The 20,717-nt window shown below is 37.0% G+C and overlaps 2 protein-coding genes and 1 pseudogene across 2 annotated transcripts; 2 read left to right on the forward strand and 1 right to left on the reverse strand.

The window, feature by feature from the left end:
* Positions 1 to 3,354: 3,354 nt before the first annotated feature.
* LOC148733424 (uncharacterized) lies at positions 3,355 to 5,047 on the forward strand. Its single transcript, XM_088758480.1, has one exon. It carries the CDS (start codon positions 3,421 to 3,423, stop codon positions 4,105 to 4,107), a length of 687 nt encoding a protein of 228 aa, XP_088614606.1. The 5' UTR covers positions 3,355 to 3,420; the 3' UTR covers positions 4,108 to 5,047.
* A 74-nt stretch (positions 5,048 to 5,121) lies between these two features.
* Positions 5,122 to 14,194, reverse strand: LOC111332339 (uncharacterized). The gene is made up of 10 exons (XM_088758481.1): positions 13,751 to 14,194; positions 13,197 to 13,408; positions 12,508 to 12,572; positions 12,288 to 12,392; positions 11,375 to 11,507; positions 10,520 to 11,221; positions 9,379 to 9,457; positions 9,127 to 9,195; positions 8,425 to 8,513; positions 5,122 to 7,491 (listed from the first exon to the last, which is right to left on the reverse strand). The coding sequence occupies exons 1-10, from the start codon at positions 13,988 to 13,990 to the stop codon at positions 6,813 to 6,815; spliced, it is 2,373 nt and encodes a 790-aa protein (XP_088614607.1). The 5' UTR covers positions 13,991 to 14,194; the 3' UTR covers positions 5,122 to 6,812.
* A 2,888-nt stretch (positions 14,195 to 17,082) lies between these two features.
* LOC148733425 (uncharacterized) lies at positions 17,083 to 20,237 on the forward strand (annotated as a pseudogene).
* The last annotated feature ends 480 nt before the right edge of the window (positions 20,238 to 20,717 follow it).

The following is a 20,717-nucleotide window of genomic DNA, read 5'->3' on the forward strand; positions in this document are numbered from 1 at the left end:
GGCATTTTGTTGTCGTCGAGGGTATTTTCTCCTTAATAATAATAATAATAATAATAATAATAATAATAATAATGATAATTATTGTAAGAAATATACAACTTTTTTTAGAGACATGTTTCGGCATGCTTATGCCATCTTCAATCAATGAGTAACTGAACGTGAGTAATTATATAACAGACAAGTAGCTGAATCAGTAAAATATTACAGTATGATGTAATACAAAAGCGGGTACTAATTACAGCGTGACAACAAACATGAAATTAAAGGTGTGAACTAAAATGCTAGAAAGAGAAGTAAGTTCGCCAATATAACGGGAACTACATTTGGATAAAGGAGCACACGGAAAGCGATAAAAACTCGCATATTTTTAAGCATTTTAACACATCTCCTTCTTGTAAGAACAAATACTCCCTTTCTTGCTTTATTATTCTGGATTCTGCCAACAACTCAATCGATTTAAAACTGAAAGAAGCTTTTTATATAAATAAGATCAAACCTGAACTTAACAAACAATTACAGCATTATAACACTTTTCTAGCATTTTAGTTCACACCTTTAATTTCATGTTTATTGTCACGCTGTAATTAGTACCCGCTTTTGTATTACATCATACTGAAAATATTTTATTCAGATACGTGTCTGTTATATAATTACTCACGTTCAGTTACTCATTGATTGAAGATGGCATAAGCATGCCGAAACATGCCTCTAAAAAAAGTTGTATATTTCTTACAATATTTATCCTACTTGCTACTACTACGACCTTATGGAAATAATGATAATAATAATAATAATAATAACAATAATACAAGATCTCACAAGTAAACGTCATTATAGATGTACTTGGAGGATGGTCTACAGCCATGGAAACTGAAATGAAGGGCTTCTTTGGTACAAGATACAAAGAAATATTGCTGAGAATGCAGAAAGCTGTATTAAGTAGCACTCTGAACATTGCAAGAACATTTAAACGGGTTACAGCGTAAGAATTTTAATGACATTATGATTTGGTTTTTATGCACAGGATTTTATGGACATTTTAAGTTAAGGATATTTTAAGAACCGAACAGTAAATCATGAACATTTAAAAAAAGAAAAAAAACATCTTAGTATTGGGCCAATTGACACTTTTATCGTTTTATATTGATCATTTATATTTAAGTAGTATTAGATATTATTATAGTTAACAGTCCTGTCATGCAGACAGGTTACGAATTTTCGCCCTATCTTGCTTAGCTCACTAGCATCCAAACGTGTATACTGCATAATAATAATAATGATATTTATATAGCGCCTATCCAATGATAGATCTAGGTGCTTAACAAAGTGAGAGGAAATATAGAATTAAAGTTAATTAAAGTAAATAAACTTAAAATTGAAGTAAAAACATATAAAGTCTATTTCCTAATGGCTAAAGTAAAAGTTCTCAAAAAGGTAGATTTTTTAAGTTTATGCTTAAAAAGATTTAAGTTCTCGCATGAGCGTATGTTTTTGGGTACTTTGTTCCAGAGTTCAGGGGCTGAAACAGAGAAAGCTCAAGAACCATAAGTCTTAAGGTTAAAACTAATAGGATTCAAATTGATCGTAGAGGATGAACAAAGCGATCTGGAAGGTGAGTAGCGAGTGATAAGGTCTTGAATATAGATTGGATGAGACTACGTAATTTAATTCCTATGAAATCTAAGTTAATATTATTCAAAAGCGCGATATTACCATTCCTCACGTACTGTCACCTAGTGTGGCATTTTTGTAAAGCGAGTGACACTCGAAAGCTTGAAAGACTACAAGAAAGAGGACTTAGAGCGGTTTTCAAGGATAATAATTCTAGTTATGAACAACTATTAGAGAAGGCAGATCTGCCAACACTACTAAATAGTCGCTTACAGGATCTGTGCATACTTATGTATAAAGTAAGGCATAAACTGTGCCCTACATATATAAGTAACATCTTTAAAAAACCAAATAGTAATTACAATCTGCGGCAAGCAGATTTCTCTATACCTAGGTATGAGACAGTCACCTATGGCAAGCACTCTATTAGATATTTAGGGCCTAAGCTATGGACAAAACTACCCAAGAGTATCAGGGACGTCACAACCCTAACGTCGTTTAAAAGCAAGATACGCCAACTCAATATAAGTGAACTTTTAGATGATGGCTGCGCAGGCTGTAGCCTTTGTTCATTTTGACTTCTGTGTGTTTTTACTATAAATCTCTTAATAAGTTAACTATAGATATTTTATCTACTACTGTATTTAGTTTGTATATTCTCCCCTAATTGGTGTCCCCAAATTAGTAGGGGATTTGTTCCCTGGCTAGACGGTTTTTTGACACTTTAATAAAGTTTCTTCTTCTTTCTTCTTCTTCTTCTTCTTGGAGTTTGCCGATGCAGTGCTTTGAAAGTAAGTAGTAGAATCTTGAATTTAATTCGTTCACAAACAGGTAGCCAGTGAAGATCGAGGAGGATTGGAGTGATGTGATCACACTTCATAGACCGTGTAATCAGTCTGGCAGCTGCATTCTGCACTGATTGAAGCTTTTTGATGATGTATTTAGGGACCAAAGTTTTAAAGCTGGAGAAAATTAGTTTTTGAAAATATTTAGGGGGTGTACAAAGTTTTTGGAGGTTGTTCTGTAAAATAAAAGCGGCAAGGAAAACTACGCCACGAAGTAACAGGAAATCCGGAAATCAAACCGTCTGTCTCAAAGAAGATAGTGACCGATTAGAGAGATACTCGAGAGGGCCCTTAGATACGTGTTTAATGACTTTTCAAACGGAAATGATCACGGTCTATGTTATAAGATTGGTTACTCATTAAGTTGTAGACGGAAAAAAGATATGCTTTTAATCATTTTTAAAGCCCTCTATAACAATATGCCTCAGTATATTCAATCTTTATTTAAAGTAAGAGAAAATAAGAGAAATCTTTGGGGAAAAGACAAACTTGTTTTACTTGAAGCTAAGACCACAACTTACGGCCTTAAATCGACTTCTTACATTGCTGCTAAGGCTTGGAATACATTACCTGATAAGCTAAGATTAATGGCAGGATTTGGCCCTTTCAGGAATGAGATAAGAAAACTAAGTAATTTGTAATTTTATATCATTATTTATATTTAGACTTATATTTATTTTTAAACTCTGTAATTTATATTTTCCTCGGTATATTAGCATCTCTATTGCTAGAGGCCTAACAAGCCTCATTTTCATCCGAATTTAAATAACATCATCATTATCATCATTATCATCATCATCATTATCATCATCATCATCATCATCATCATCAACCGAGCAAATAATATCGGCCCATAATTCCTTTTTCCGCGCCAAAACTTGACGCATGCGCATGCGTTCTTCAGATTTGTCGGTGCCGTTCAGTCAAAGCTCACTCTAACGGTGTTTCATAGTTGGCGCTTAAAATGCCGAACTCATTTGAGGATGCATTCTTTGATCTTGATGATTTTGATGAGGACGAGTTGGAAAAAGGTTTCCTAGAAGAAACTTTACAAAGGATAGAAGACAACTACTTGGGAAATCCGCGACATTACACTCTATTCAGCGGTGCTGCTAATGGCAGTGACACGTACTGGCAAAATTTGGGCACCAAGTACGGTGTTCGCGTACAAGCATTTTCTTTCAAGGCCCACGGAGGAAAAACTTCTGCTAGAGTTGTTTTGAATAACGAACAATTGAAACAGGCCGATGAATTCTTGCATAAAGCGAACAAGACTTTAAAGAGGCATTTCCCGACAAGAAATAACTTCGTAAATAATTTACTTCGTCGTAATTGGTACCAAGTGAGAGATTCAAACGGTGTGTTTGCCATTGGCAAACTTAGTGCGAGTCGAAGCACCATTGAGGGTGGTACAGGATGGGCCGTTCAAATGGCAATTGATTCCATAAAGCCTGTGTTTGTGTTTGACACTGTGAATGGTTTGTGGAAACAGTTCGAGTATCGCAAGAAGAAATTTGTGCGTTGTGAACCTCCTAGGCTGACTTTAAATTTTACAGGCATCGGGACAAGGGCTTTACCAGAGAATGGAAAAGTCGCTATTGAAAAAATATTCGAACAAACTTTTGGATCTCTGTCAAGAATCAGGAGATAATGGTATGAGGACATTGTTACTGAAATTTTGACAAGGATAATAGTGTAGACATTTCCAAACCTCACCCTGATTCAGTAGCTCCAATTAAAACTACAGTGGTTTATTGGTGCTCCTGCAATTTGTACCACTTGTTTAATTGTTACAGTTACCTCTTCCACTACCAGTAACCACGGAGAAAACGCTTTTGAAACCTTGCATTATGCAAAGAAAGCGGTTGCTTTGTATTATTATGCTTCTGTGCAACCTGCTCTTGATGGCTCCAGTCCAGATACATTGCCTGTGGACTTGATCTGTTGTGCAAGTTGAACGGATTTTCAGATAGCAAAGCTCAAGGAAATAGGTAATGTCCACAGACAAATAAACAGGCATATTTTCTAACAAAATAGATACTTTTGTTTTCATTATCCACTAAATATTCTTTACAGTGCACAAATCAAAATGCATATAAACTGCTAACCTTTGAAACAGATCTAACTTTTCAGATCAAATCTGAGAACTAAAAGGTTTTCTCTGCTTATGTAACAACTTAAAAGGATTTTTTTCCATTGCACAGGATACAAGGGTTGAAAGTTAAGATACACCTTGAAGATATTGTCAGATTCCACAGGTTTAGCAGGGGAATATTTACACATGTGAATTGCTTAAAGCAATTCTGTGCAAGAGAAAATAAATGATAGACAATTTTTTTCATTATGTTTACTAATTTATCAAGGTTAGCTGATGAGATGTTTGCAGATCCATATTAATGGCATACCCTGAACAAAATATAAGACATACTCATGCCGCTCTGCTTGTTCAGAGTATACCCTTTTCCCCTTCCTTAATCAAGCTGTCCACAAGGGTATATATTAATAGAGTATTTTTATACAGTCTGGATATTACTGTACAGGATAAATATGGATATTTTTATTGTAATAAAGACCAATTTTTGAGACAATAAGCTGGGTAATTTCATGATAATTTATTTACCAAGTCTGTAAGTTTAATAATTGTAACCATAGAAAATGTGTCAAACTTTTTAAGGCCACTGATAATATCAAATTTTATTTTGTTTTTGTATTTCTGGTTGGGCTAAAACATCCCTAAGAAACATTTTTGATGCACTTCAAATATCAAAATATCCCTTCATTCAGATACACATTGAAGGATGACTCAAGGCAATCTGTAAACGTAACTAATGACTTAAAATTGTGTTAAAATGTGAGGAATGAAGCCTTACCTCCTGATACATAGCTATATTTGAAACTCAAGAAAATAGACCGAATGTAATTTTTTTTTATGAAATAATACCTATTTTAAAATTTTTGCTTCAGGAAATGCACCTCTTCAACAATGTTACAAAATATCCTCTACTTTTTTCAAGAGAAAAAGGAAACACTTCATACTTCATATCTGGTTATGTTACTCGGATGAAGTAACTGTTGTCAATCTGTAAGGTTTTATAGAAGGCTTAAAAACTAATGATCAGGAAACTATGGACCCAAAACTTGCTACTTCACACAAATAAATTTACTGAGCCCAGTTCTTTGCAGGCTGATTAGTGCCAACCCAGGATTAAATTTTAATCAGGAATTTATCCCATTGTTCAAAAGCCTTTCATGGATAATTTTTCTCTGTTCTCTGAAGGGCAGCCATTCATCAAATTGTAGATCAAAAGAATTGTACTGAATTTTCTTTTAAAGCTTTCATATCTTAAATCAGATTTCACACTGATCCTGGGTTATCTTTACCTAGCTGTGAACAACATGACCCTAGCCTTTAGTGAGCAAGTGATGAGTAATTTAACCCCAAATTAAAAATGATTTTACTTCCTTGGTTGAAAAATGATGAAGATATCACATTGTTGAAGAGATAAATTGCCTTTTTCTAGTTTAAAGCAGCTTGCAGAAGTTTCAAGTAATTTATGAACTGCAATAATTATTTACAATGATTATTTTTAGCATAACTCATTACTTTAAGCTGTGCAAATGTGTGGCTCTTCTTAAGAGCCAGTAGCAACCATATACATTCTAGACCTGCCTCTTATTTTGAGTTTGATCTGATGTACAGAATTAAAACCAATTTGATTTAAATTCAGAGTGAAAATTGTGATTTCAACTCGCACAATTGTTGTTGCATCTGTTTGGATTTCCATTTGCTTGCATAGAAAACACAGTAAGAGGCACCATACAAAATGGGCAGTTCTCGAGCTTTCTACACACCAATGAAAGCATTTTTGTATCTCTTGGTACGTTACTTTCTTGAAGAGCTAACCCTTCTACAAATAAACTGAACACCAGGAGGTCTTTCTCAAATATTGACTGCATCTGCTATGCATTTTTCTAAAGCTTTGTGTGCTCTTATGAATTCATGGTTTCTTATCCCTTTCTTTAAGGAGTGGTTCTCCAAATTCTTTAATTAATCTGTTTTTATTTATTTTTGGCTGTCTTATCTCATTACACAAACTCTGACATTCAAGAAAGTGGAATTATTTTGGAAAGATATAATAAATAGACAAATTCTGTAGAAGTGGCAGCTATTAAGAACAAACATGAACTTTGCTTTTTGAAACCAATTTTTTTCCAGGAGTTTTAAGCTGGATTGTTAACCTAACAAGACAATGCTTTCTTTTACCTCTTGCTTCAATAAGCTATGTTGTTCTCCTACATTTTCGTGTTGGAAGAAATTTTCATTTTGTTTCAAGTAGAGCTTTTTCTTTTCAGGTGTTACATTGATGTACCTTTAAACATTACAGGACTGTTGATATGAGCATGATCTTGTCGGCCTGAACTCATGAGATTTCCACTGCTCTCCCAAAGTGGAGGAGTCATTGATGAAGGATCTGTTGGTGTAGATCTTCCAGACTCACTAGGATCATGTTTAACACTTTCTTGGCTTAAATTACCTGAACCTAAGGAATGAAAAATGTTTCCAATGGGAGGAAGCTTTAAAAAACTCCACTGCTGTGGCATGTCGTAATTGTGGCCAGGCACAGGGGGGATGGGAGGATGGTTTCCATGATAGATGTGTTTGGAGTGGAATGATGAGTGAGTTGCATTGTAATCTTGGTGTGGATTAATTGTGACATGTTCATGTGCTGATTGATGCTGAAATGTATTTGTACCTCGAACTGTATTCCCATTGTTACAGCTGTTGAATACAGAAGGAGGTGATGCTGCCAGTCTGAAGCTAGCTGGCTCAGGTTGATGAATGTGATGCTGTTGTAAAGGGATCTGGGTGTGTTCATGACTGGGCCTGATATGTAGGTGGGGCACATACATGGGACCTGTTGTGGTTACAATTGCTGGGGCTTTGCCTTGAAATGGTGCAGACCTCATATAGAATGGTGGTAAAGGGTGTGGTAATCCAGGTGGTCCCTCACAAACATTAGCAGGTGGTGCAAATCTGCAATGAAAACTTAACTAATGCAGCCTGTTAAATTGCAAGGCAAAGGAGATACTGTAATTTGCATTGACAGGCCATACATCCAAGCAGTGTATAATTTTCAGCAAGGTATGACATTACACCAGTTACCATCTTGTGCAAGAAGTCTTTCCAGAAACAAGGATTTGAATAAGGTGTAAATGCTGCCAGTACACAGTTCACTACATTGTCTGAATATGCAAGGTGTAGTGTCGTAAAGCTGATATGTCACAATCTAGTGCAATTTTTGTCTTGAATAGAGTAGAAAAATGACTACAACGAGTCTTGATTAAGCCTACCCCTAATCTTCTGCAGGCAGATTACCACAAAACTAAGCAATTATTAAGTGTATTACTATTTATTATATGGCCATGTCTCACAAGGACTGGGAACTACCAAATGCACGAATTTGATTGGCTGAAATCAATATTGAAAGCGGTCTAGATTTTCCCATCTAGACCAACATCTAGACTGGTCTAGAAAGAAAAGGTACAAAGAATATAATAAAATTGGCATATAAGACACAGCCATATAATAAACATCTTATTAACTGAGCTAGGTTGGTCTGTATGGGAGAATCTTGACCTCGGTCACTGGTACAGACCTCACTGAGTTCGGTCTGTACTGACGACCTCGGTCAAGATTCTACCATACAGACCTCCCATTCGGTTAATAAGAACTAAGTATTAACCAGCAAAAAAGGTCAGCAAAGTTAGTTATCATATTCTATATTCAAAGGTAGTTATCATATTCTATGAATTATCATCATGGTAACTGTCACAAGGTTTACCTTTGCCTAAAAACATCCTACAAATGCCTTAAAGTTTTCATCTAAACTAAAAAGTGTATTTGAAATGTAGATTAAATATCCCTTTTTGAAGTTATTGAGAGATGATGAATGTTTCCATTTACTACCTTGGACGTGCTTGTTTAGTGTTTGCTGATAATTCTTTATTTCTTTTTCTAGGAAGTATAGTAGTTGTGTCAGCGATGTTCTGAGAGATCTGAAAGAACAAGTTTTTAAGTTTATATATATAATCTAGAGGTTGTACTTTGAACAACATTGGTTGCAAAAGAGGTCATGCCTACCAATAGATTACATGTAGCTTAGTAAATAGTCCCAACAAGTGTTCTTAAGGAAATATTAAAGTAAACAGGGTAGCCGGTAAGTAAACTAACCTACTATTTAATAAATAATTTGATAACTTTGAGACTAACAAATGGAAAATCAAATTTGTTGTGGACTCAATTGTCTGTGCCTTGTGAGTCCACAATATTTTGACCACTGTGACAATGAATGTTGTAGCTGTTGATAAGAGTACAAACCACACCAAACCACTGTTGATTTGTCAAGGGAACAGAACCTGTACAGGTGAACAGCAAATCACTATGGAAGTATCAAAAAGGGTTGGGGGTCAGAAAAGTTCCCAAGTTACATTTAATGATTGTTATTTTCAATACACAATGCTTTTGGTGGAATCTCATGTGCAAAATACTTTTCTGCAGTATAATTCACTGTATAATTTTTCTTGAGATTTTGTTCACTTCCTTCAACCTTTCAAGTAGTCTGAGAAGACAGCCAAGTGTTATTCAATGAATAATAACAATTAGAACTACCTCTTGAAGGACAGCTGGTGGAAGCCTTTCCTTGATCATTCTCACATATTTCACAGTCATTTCAAGAATCTGATCAGCAATGAAAATTTATTTGTAATTGCAATTTTAAAAGTATGATTTAAATCAACCATCATCATTTAATTTAGGCAAATACAACATTGAGAAAAACTTTGTTTTGTCACAAACATATGGTACCAGGTTTAATTTTTTTTTTTTTTAAGTACATGAATCAAATTTTTATTAATTACTTACAGATGCCATATCAGATTTTTTTCCGGCAACACTTGGCAGCAAAAAGCGTAGCTGATCACAACTTTCTTTAATTCGTTCTCTAGAAGAAAACACAATGAAGTGAGGATTTCATCAGAAGAACAGACTGAGATAATCTAGAATGATGGGCAGGGCAAATACTTTTCCCCTTTTTCTGCATGATATTTCCCTCTAGTGTAGTCAAATACTGCATAGCTAACTTGCTATTGACTACTATTGACAAATGCACAGTACTTCACCAGGCTGGATGTTTCACGCGTGGTTTGTTAATGTAACATAGACCTAGAGAGCTGTAACTGTACTTCTTAAAATTTACACTGGCAGTAGGAGGAAATGCTGCTCGACAGTATAAATGTGCTTTTTGCACTTCTTACTCTGTAGAAGGATATCAAAATCACCCTTTCTCTCTGCAGAAGAAATAATGGTGTTATCCCTATGTAAGACCGCCAAAACGGTTGACGTAAGAACAAAAGATCCGAGGGAAGATTTACAAGTTTATTACACAGGAAATAAATGCAACGGTACAATAAAAAAACGGGAACGAGTGACACAAAAGCTAGTATAGCTTAGAATCCGCTTTAAAGGCACTCTCAGGAAGGCAACAATTCAACTGAACTCACCGAGCAAACGGTTGTAACTTATAGTAAAATACAGGAAAAGGTAAAAATAACTTAAAACCAAATTTGGGCTAGGAGCAGTTAATTAAACAGGAATTACATAGGGGAAATCGGCAATTAAACAGGAATTACATATGGGAAATCGGCAGTTAAAGGAATAATACAATTAACACATTACTAACACAATTAACACATTACTAACATTACTGACAAATCACTAAAATTCCATAAAATAAAATAAACAGAACAAACATGTTTTAAGTAGGAAATAAGCCTAAGTGACTCTGTCACACCTAGAATCCCTAATTACTTTTAGTCCAGTGATCCTACCTGTTACATTGTCACTGTAATTAGCCAAAGACAAAGTCAAATTAGTTAGTTGTGACAGCCTCCCTTCCCCTCTGTAGGGATCAAACACTTACCACTATTTATGAGAATTGGACAAACATATTATCCCTTTTGTGTTGAACTTAACAGTTTAGCAGTAAATATGTTGGCACTGTTACCTTCTAATCCTCTCTTTGGAACTGTGTTTGGACAGGTCATCATGAAGTAACGTGATTTTCATATCTTTGCTGCCCAGTTGTCCACTGATCATATATGCCGGACGGCCGACTATCTTCCCACCTTCTCCATCAGGTGATGCTTGGGTGGTCACCACAGAGAGATCTGCCTTGGGTGCTGCCTGTGATGTTAGGCCTCCAGGGTTTTGAACTCGTGTGTTTGGATGCAGAGGGGGTGGATTGATGGCAACGAAATGTGGTGGAATAGTGTTTGGTCTGTTTTGATCTGTAGCTTGTATGTGGTAATAAGTATGATTATAATGCTCAGGATACACTGTGTTGACTGCATTTGGGGGAACATGAACAGAAACATGATCTTCCTGGGTGGGCATGTGATCTGGTGCTGATCGTTGGAGAATCAGTGATGATAAAGGTTGATTTTGGATCTGGTTTCCACCAATGAGAAAGTTTTGTGGAGAAGCAGTATTGCTGTTTTGTTGATGTAACCTGTCCTCTTCTGTGACTTGATTGTTCTGTGATAGATCAGCAAAGCTATTTCTATTGACAGGAATCAACTGGCCAAGGTGACATGGCTGTTGATAGGGGGGCCCTGATTGGTTGTTGTGGAGTGTGGAGACTTTGCAGAAGGATTCCAGTGTTCCATCTGAGTTGTCTGCCTGGGATACTCTATTACTATAATTTTGTCTAAAAACATAATGATACCAGTTTTAAATCAGTGATTGATTTGTGATACACTAGATCATGTGTACTATTAAAGTGGCCTCGTGTTTGCAACATCCTGGTTCAGTAAGGGTCAATAACTGGCCCAGATCTGAATGGTTTAGGGAGCCCACTTACTGAATTGGTAGTGGTGTTGAATATTTTACAAGTAATGACAAAGTCTCCTCTGTGTTTTCTTTGGTTTTTCCTGTAGATTTTGATACAGCTGAACGAGTCTTTCCTCCTGGACTTTCTGGTGTCAATGGCATGCCTGAAATGGTGTGAAACTATAAATTCATTTGAGCACTCAAGAGCATAAAGAGTTTCCTTTTATGGAGTGTGCACCTAAAGTCTGTAGGAGGTTGTGGAAGCATGCTTCTCTCCTGGAAATTTTCATTTTCAGGGGCTTGGAAGTGCCATTTTATACATTATTCAGGAAACAGTTTCATAATCATAACATGGAAAAATGTTGACTATTTGGAAGCCTATCTAGCTCATACCTTAACCAATGGAGGAATAGACTATGGAAGTGTAATGTGATTGTCCAGGTGATTGTAGTCCTGAGAATGACTGTTGTTGGTGGTGGTGAATGACATTTTGACAACTTATGCGAAGTCATCATCAGAGTCAAGTGAATAGTTGTTGTCAGTAGAATGTTCTTGGTACAATTTGTGTAAAATGATTGGTCAGTTTTGCCGTGATGTTATTGGTTGTAAGACTCAAGTGGCGTTAGACCATTGTGATTGGTCTGTTTCAATCCACCTGTAAAGTTAGGTCATTCTGTTTGGTTTGTTTGTAATGTCAATGTCGTGAATGAGTCATTTGTATGGAGCCGGTAGTAGTTGACAGAAGTTTAGGGGAGTCTGTTCTAAGTTGGTAAACCAGCTTTCCAGAGTCAGTTGTTGAAAGTAGTTAGTGCTGTAGGTTAGGCAAGAATAGATGGTAGTTTTATTTAAGAGGATAATATTCTACAAAGTGTTTATAAGTTAAGAACTAATCCCCTTAAGAGTGGTGGAGGCAGGTTGTCAATATTGGTGGTTTTGATCCTGACCTTCACATGACTTGTGCCCAGCCCACTTCAACAAAACCTGATTCACTTTTTCATCCGTCACTGGAAGCTGAATGATGCCATTTATTTCAGGGGAGCTGAAGTCCTCTTGGTGATAAAAAAAAAAAAAAAAAAAAAATTGTGAATTTGATTTAAAAAAGCCACCAAAAGAGCAGATCTATGTGATCAGCTTCTTAATGAAAAATATGATTTTGTAACATACCTTTACTTCCTTCTTGTGTTAATCCAATTATTGCTACTGAACGGTTCAGAGAATTGGGATTGTACCTAGAGTGATTTGTAAAAGTAATCGAGTGATCTGTTAAATTTGAAGTAAATTCTGCTATGCAGGCAGGTGAAGTTTTCATCTTGAAAAGCATTTATTTGTTAACATGTAAAATTATTTGATTACTTGATGATGAAAAACATTCAATTAAATCTCAGCTTTCTGCTCTAAATATTATTTTTTGTACTGCATGGGGTTCAGGAATGCATACGAATCATTAGCATTATTAATTGAATTGAATAATATAAGATGCTGCAAATTTCTCACATAAAACGAAGATAAAACGAATTAAGAATTAACACCAGGCTGAGAGGAAAAGGATAAAATACATCAGACAAAGACAAGTATAGGACTACTAAAGCAGATTTAAGTCCAATGTATCGATTAAAATTAATAAATTATAGTTTATTGAATCGTAGAAGAATTTTTAATTACTGCTTATCGACTTTTTATGCTAGTTTTGACCTATTGTTATCCTCAAAATAGAAGTTCTTCGAATCAGAAAATGATATTCGTTTGTTACATCACACCTTTCTGCCATTGTTCGGCGGCACGCCGCGTGTGCTACAAAGTGTACTCTCAAAGTAATTTAAAACTGCTTTGTCGACATTTTTTAAAGTACTTACCTTATAGTTGAAAATATTTTTTGAGCGTTTCCTGTCACTGAGGATATGTCGAGGAAAATAACTAGAAATGTTTCTTTTGTACAGACTGAAATCAGGTTTGCACATTGACATGTTACAACTTGTATCCCTTCAAGTGTCTGTTTTCCTGCCCATCCTTTGCGAACGGTTTCATCGTCTGCCTCGTGAATAATCAGAAGTTTCTTTTCACGATCCTAGCAAAAAAAATCAGTGATTCTCGTAAAAACTGTGTATTGGGATTTCTCTACAAATTAGGAAGACATAAAAGCGAGCCCAAGAGAATTAAGGGAAGATTTTAACTCGGAGGAGCTTACCGAATTACAGTGAAGTTTTTAAATCTTAATTACAACATGTTGTTTAGAGTCCTACTCGGATTAGAGATTACTTAAAACTTCACGTAATCTTTACTTTTAAGCAAAGTGTACGAATTACAATTTGTTTTAAATTTCCTAAAAATTTAGAAATTGAGTTAAACGAACGTGAATTGAGTGACTCGACTACGGAGAAACAAATTGTAACAGATACAAGTAATTTACCTTCTCATAGCACGAAGGAGTCGTCGGTCGAAACACATTTTCTTGGGGCGTTTTTAATCCATGTGGAGTTTCTACACTTGGCTCTTTCAGAACTACATCTCCCTCGTTTACAACAGTGTATTCGACAATTTCTGTGCGGTCATTTTCAACTGCTTCGTTAGTTGGCCTTTGAGCGATTGTTTGATCCGGAGCCCAAGTATTCGATCCTTCCCTAAATAATTTTCTTCTTACGGCGCTCATGGTGTAAAATTTGCCGGCAAATTCCTAATCCTTTTCCTCTCAGCTGTCGTTTCAAAGGAGACAATTTTCGTTGTAAACGATAGCAAAGATGAAAGCTTTTGTTCTGTCGGCTCGCCTTTTTCTCACGCACAAACTGATTGATTTTCACGTGTGGTCGGACACAAGTTCATTCAAAATTTGGCGCGGAACGGCGCGTCGATTTAAACCTGCTGAAAACCAATCACACGTGCCAAAAAAGTCACATGAGTTGTCCTCATAACTATGCCTCAGGTTCTCCCGTTATCGGGTGCATTCTTTCCCTGGGGAATTTAAGTTTTGGTTCGCATTTGATTCCGGAAATTCTCGTGTTTCTTCTTCTAAATATCTCAGTTAGAATGGGGAATGAGTAATGTGGAATGGGAAATGGGTAATGTGGAATGGGAAATGCGTAATGTGGAATGGGAAATGGGGAATGGGAAATCTTTAAAACGGGAAATCTTTAGAAGCGGGAATCTTTAAAAGCAAAAATATTCTTAAAACGAGGAATCTTTAAATGAGGGAATCTTTAAAATGGGAACCTTTAAAAGCGGGAATCTTTAAAACGGGGAATCTTTAAAAGCGGGAATCTTTAAAGGAAGGAACCTTTAAAACGGATAATCTTTAAAAGCGGGAATCGTTATAAGCGAGAATCTTTAAAAGGAGGAATCTTTAAAAGCGGGAATCGTTATAAGCGAGAATCTTTAAAAGGAAGAATCTTTAAAAGCGAGAATCTTTAAAATGAGTAATCTTTAGAAGAGTGAAATGAAATCGACCAAATAAATGAACGGTCTGCGGAGAAGTTGTTGTTATTGTTTTTTTTTTCAATTTCACACCAGTGAATCCATCAAAATTCATGACTGTTTACCCAGGTAAAACTATGCTAGAATGGAAATCCCGCCTCAAGGTTCAAGTTTGCTTTAATCCGAAGCTTTATCACTAGTTGATTCGATATCGTTAAAAGTACTGCAGACCAAGGGACGGTGATTCGGTGAAATGGGTGGGAATACATGATGGTATTTATAATATTCACGTGAATATAAATGTGCAAAGGTTCAGTGACAATCAACAGTTGGGAGAATGTACAATTAACATATCCCTTATGTCTAATGGTAGTGTTATGATTTTTTTTTTCCTGATTTCAATTGGTTTGACTTTATCGTCAATTGTGTAACCAGAATTTTCATATATTACCCTTCACTTAAAAAAATCATGGGAAAAAATATGTCCATTCAGTATAAAGAGAAGTACCACAACATATCAAAAAGCCAAATTCTCCCTAAGCTGCTTTAGATGGCGGGAAACGGCGGGAAGGGAATATATATTTACGCGTCTTGTTTAACTTACGGCATCCTCGGAGACCCAGGGGCAGTGAGTCGATTTCAAGTTAAGGGCAGAAGAGCCCCTGGGGACATTGTCTTACAAGACTAGTTCCAAACGGTCGCAGTCGTTCTGGCATCTGATTGGTGCCAGAAAATCTTTGTGTTTTTCTGCCCAATCAGAGTGAAGTGTCGTTTGGAGTCCTTTCGTGTGTTCTAACACGCACATATTCAACAAGCTCTGTTGCTCGCTATGTTTGTTTGGGCCGTGCGACGAAGCTTTGCCCGAGTTGAAAAGTTTCAGTCTCAGCAACACAATGTAAGAGAAATCGATCAGATTGTCCGCGAAATCTTACCGGAAATTATACTGAATACTTTCGCAGGTATCACAAGAGAACGAGTTTAAAAGTTTGCGAGGTTCGTATAAAACATAATGGTTGCAAGCATTGATATGTCGCTTTAAACGTTAGATGAGATGTAACCCTAAATCTTTCAAGATTTTTTTGTATAATTTGCTGTCACTGAAACTTTTCCGATCCCGTGAAGCTATTTCGTCGCACGGGCCACGCAGGTATGTCGAGCAACTGGCGCTTACGCATTTTTTTGTGCACTCCCGGCAAAAATCTAATCTAATCTTCGCTTAAAAAATTGAAAAGAAAAGCTAAACATGGTAACTTTTGTTTATTAGATGTGGGTAGATAACCATGTACTAAGCTGACATTTACAATAAAAGCAAGCTCGCCCTTTCCATCCAATATTTCTTTGTCTTTGGTTTTGTTTTCCCCAATGAAAGCAGAATCGATTCCCAATGATCAAAGGTAATTAACTTGGTCTTCAACAATCGACAAAAGAGGTGAAGTGACAATGACCAAGGGATTAGAAGAGAGGCCGTGGCCTTTCGAGCTCAAGAATTTGAACACTCAACGCAGCAGTTGAAAGATTAACTTTCTTCAAACCCCTTCGGTAACTGTCCGAAAACATATCTCCTTTCCACGATGTTCTCGATGATTAGTTTTTGTTCAGATTTTAATTAGCTAACCGGAAACACAGCTAAGCTTTCTTTAAGCGCTTGCTGGAGGTCGTCCACGTACTTAATGTTCTCTGCAAGTTTGGCCATATTTTAAAGACTTTACTACAAAGCAACGATTAGAATTTGGCGCGCACAAAAAGCTACGTAAGCGTAAGCGCCAGTTGCTTGACATACCTGCGTGGCCCGTGCGACGAAATAACTTCACGGGATTGAAAAAGTTTCAGTCACAACAAATTGTACAAAAAAATCTTGAAAGATTTAGGCTTACATCTCATCTAACTTTTAAAGCGACATATCAATGCTTGCAACCATTATGTTTTATACGAACATCGCAAACTTTTAAACTCGTTCTCTTGTGATACCTGCGAAAGTATTCAGTATAATTTCCGGTAAGATTTCGCGGACAATCTGATCGATTTCTCTTACATTGTGTGTTGAGACTGAAACTTTTCACCTCGCGCAAAGCTTCGTCGCACGGCCGAGACAAACATAGGGAGCAACAGAGCTTGTTGAATATGTGCGTGTTAGAACACACGAAAGGACTCCAAACGACACTTCACTCTGATTGGGCAGAAAAACACAAAGATTTTCTGGCACCAATCAGATGCCAGAACGACTGCGACCGTTTGGAACTAGTCTTGTAAGACAATGTCCCCAGGGGCTCTTCTGCCCTTAACTTGAAATCGACTCACTGCCCCTGGGTCTCCGAGGATGAACTTACGGTAAACATGACTGAATTTAAGTTTCCCTTGGCTTTTGCCAGTAAACATAAAAAACTAGATCGGTTTGATGGCCTGCCGCAGTTTAGCTGGGAAGAATTAGCCGGGCAAGATGTGATAGGACAAGGCACATTCGGAGCGGTTTTTGTCACCCAATATGAACCGAAAGAAAAGCCGGGCGAAAAGGTGGTAGTGAAAAAGCTGCTCAGTACAGCTGAGGACTTTACGGAAACGTTCGTAAAGGAGACCAACATATTGAACGAGTTACATCTCAAGAACATTGTATCATCGTTCAAGGCCGTTTGTAAGGAGCCTGTGGCAATGATGTTAGAGTATGTGTACTTTGACCTTGGTACTTTCGGAGGTGAAGAAAAGATGAGTTCATTGAAAAATTTTTTGAGTTGCCTTGACCTAAACGACTGCGAGGGGATTGGAGTACAATTCATAGAAAAAATTGCAAGCGATGTGATAAGTGGGTTAAAATGGGCGTTTACAAAATCTGGACCGGACCGGACCGGACCGGACCGGATCCACAAAACCTGGATCGGATTGCGTCCGACTGACAAAACCCGGAAGGTAACGACACCTGCTAAGCAAGTGCCGGTCAACTGAGGCCGCTATGATTTGACCGTAATTGATTGTAGTTGAAAATGAATAACCACAGACGTTCTCAAGCTCACAATACGAAATGTATAGTTGTTTAATTACGAGTGGACGTGACCGTGACGGGAAAGTGGTGTTGTGTTACAATGCAAGTGGCGTATTGTGACAAGTTGCTAAAAGCGGTGTTACATTACAGTGCAGTGTCGACCGTCGAAGTTGAGCGCTCTATGAAACAGCTAGTGTATGGAGTCCGTAATAGCGCTCTATCAAAACGTTCGTTATGATAACGATAATCTTTAATAATTGCTCCTAAAAAGGCTTTTCGGCAACTATTTACAATGACGGGTCAGTAATTTACAATTAATGTTTAAATAAATTAAAAAAAACCATGTACAGTGTGCAAGGCTACAAATGAATTTCTTAGGGCATAATTATGTATAGTTTTCAAAATAATAAAGTATGTGAACTTACCTCGTCTGTTTTCTGTAGTTCTTTATGCCTGTTTAGGCGAAACAGCTATACCTTTAGTGTAGTGAGCTGGGGGCACCTGTGGAATATCTTATACGAAAAAACCATTACAACTTTGCTTCACAGAGCTGCGAAAAAAGGCAGTCTTATTTCTATGCCAAAACTTGATCATGAGATGTTACGTGACTATTTTGGCGGGAAATTTATGGCGATCCGATTTTTTTAGGATCCGGTCCGGGTTTTGTCAATCGGACGCAATCCGATCCAGGTTTTGTTAATCCGGTACGATCCGGTCCGATCCAGGTTTTGTAAACGCCCGGTTGAAATACCTTCACGGTAAAGAAATAGCTCATCGGGATTTGAAACCAGCAAATGTCCTTGTCAGCAACCATCATTAGCGTGAGGAAAAGGATAGAGATCAGCTTGCAATTGCGTGAAACGTGGAGCCAGTCATTTGTAAATTAAGCGATTTTGGCGAGAGTCGCTCCAAACTTATCCAAACCAATACTTTGTGTCAGTCGAGAACTGGAAACATTGATAGAGGAACAGTACCCTTCATGGCACCCGAGATCCTTGCAAGCGAAAGTATTTTAGGAACTCCGGGGAGCTTCGTTGGAAGCCTTCAAACGAGCTGAAATTTGGGCGTACGGTATGCTCCTTTTTACCATGATCAACCCTTGTCTCCATTACCCTTTCGAAGTCGAGATTAAACAGGAAGGTGGAGATGATGGTAGGGATAAAATCCATCGTCTTCTCGAAAATGGAAAGAAACCTCTAGGATCCACAAAATATCACCAGAAATGTCAGACAGAGTGGTTAAATGTATGGAACTTATACGAGGCTTCTACGAACTTCAATTCCAGTAATCGACCTGATGCAAGTGAGCTTCTTAACATGTTAGGGAAGGTAATGCAAGGTGGTTGTGGCTACACCCAAAACTTGGCAAAGGGGTAAGTTTTCGATTTAAAGCGCTTAAAATTAGAAAAATTATGCTCAGTTGGCTTCAGATTTAGAAACAGGTTAATTTGCACTCTTATAGAAACCCTCCATTAGTTGCCATACAATTAAATAGTCTTCACTGTTTTGATTACTTTTGAAGCCATTAGAAATCGGGATTTTGCTTATTTTTGGTTTTCTTCATTATGTTGACTTTAAAACAAAAGCACTCGCGACGAACAATCAACGAAATTTGATTTATTTGAAACCAGCGCGTAGAAGATAATTCCTCAGTTTCCAATGATAAAATCCCGATTTGCAGTAAATGAAATAAAAAATTTTTTAACTAGACTCAAAAGTCCCTTTCAGTGACAACGACAACGACGAAGTCATCAGAAACGAACTATGACACTTTGAACTGGACGACAGAAATATTTTTGAATGAACTAGCTGGTGCAACCCAGCGAGGAAAAAAGACAACTCTGCACAATCCAGCGATGATTGTGAATATAAGGTGGACATCTCAACTCTAAAGCCAGCTTAAAAAAAATTTCAAACTCTGTGGTAGACATTATTCTGACGCCAACAACAGAGCAACTCTGAATTCACTTGCGACAAAAAGTCGTTTTCAGCCTGGTGATGAAGTAATTCTGCACCCAATTTAATGCATGCATCAGTTGACGAGCTTCCATTCGAATTGTCTGCTCTGAGTTCAAATTATTTTTTAAGCTCGTTTGTTGCTCCACTCAAGTCTGCCAAATTCATTTGAGGCCAATCAAAATTGTGTGTTCATGTAGCGGTAGAAGCCTTTCTCTTTTTAAGCTGTTTTAGGATAAGGCTAACAGATTAGTACTTTTTTAAGGTAGACACTATAAGTTCTCTCTTTTTCTTGTACTCAGTAATGCCCATTTGGAAGTTCAAGCCGCTGACAAAACCAGCGCAGCCCTTTGCAGAAGCGGACCTGATCAGCTTGGCAAGGATGACATGGCGTTTTCTGGTGAGTTTTCAACCTCCATATAATTCATTAAAAAGAAAACCTATGCTAGTTATTAGCATGAGGGATATCGCAAATCCTAATAAAATCGAGTGTCAGGAAAGTTTTATGCAGTTTTTCAACAATTTTTTATGTTAATCCTTTCTCAGTTTTGACAAGCTGAAGTTTTTAGACAGAAAATTAAAGCTATCTGCAAAAATACACAAAGTCAATTAGGGAGAAAAAATAACTAACATTTCCCAAACATTTTTTACATCAACGTCGTATTATGCTTCAAGAGGTTAAGTCATGGTACCGGTCAAAAGTCAAATGACTCCAATTGAGAAATGTTTTTATATGTAAATAAAAATACAATAAACGAATTAGTAATAAAGTAGTAAGTGTTCACATCTGAGTTTGGGGCTATGAACTTGTTTCGATCCATTCGGTAGTGCTCTCTCCTTCTTAGATAAGAGAAATCACAACCAGTACCTCTTTCCGTGTCTGATGTAATCAAAATGTAAATATATTTATTTGGTCTTTAAGCTAAAAGTTTAATGTTTCTATTTTGAACAGTGCACCTCTGCAGAGGAGAATGAAAAAGGTCAAAGCAAGGAAACAATTCACGACGTTGAAGGTGGCAACGGAGAAGGAGGAGAATCAA

This window comes from Stylophora pistillata, chromosome 4 (genome assembly GCF_964205215.1).
Source record: "Stylophora pistillata chromosome 4, jaStyPist1.2, whole genome shotgun sequence".
Taxonomy (NCBI): Eukaryota; Metazoa; Cnidaria; class Anthozoa; order Scleractinia; family Pocilloporidae; genus Stylophora; species Stylophora pistillata.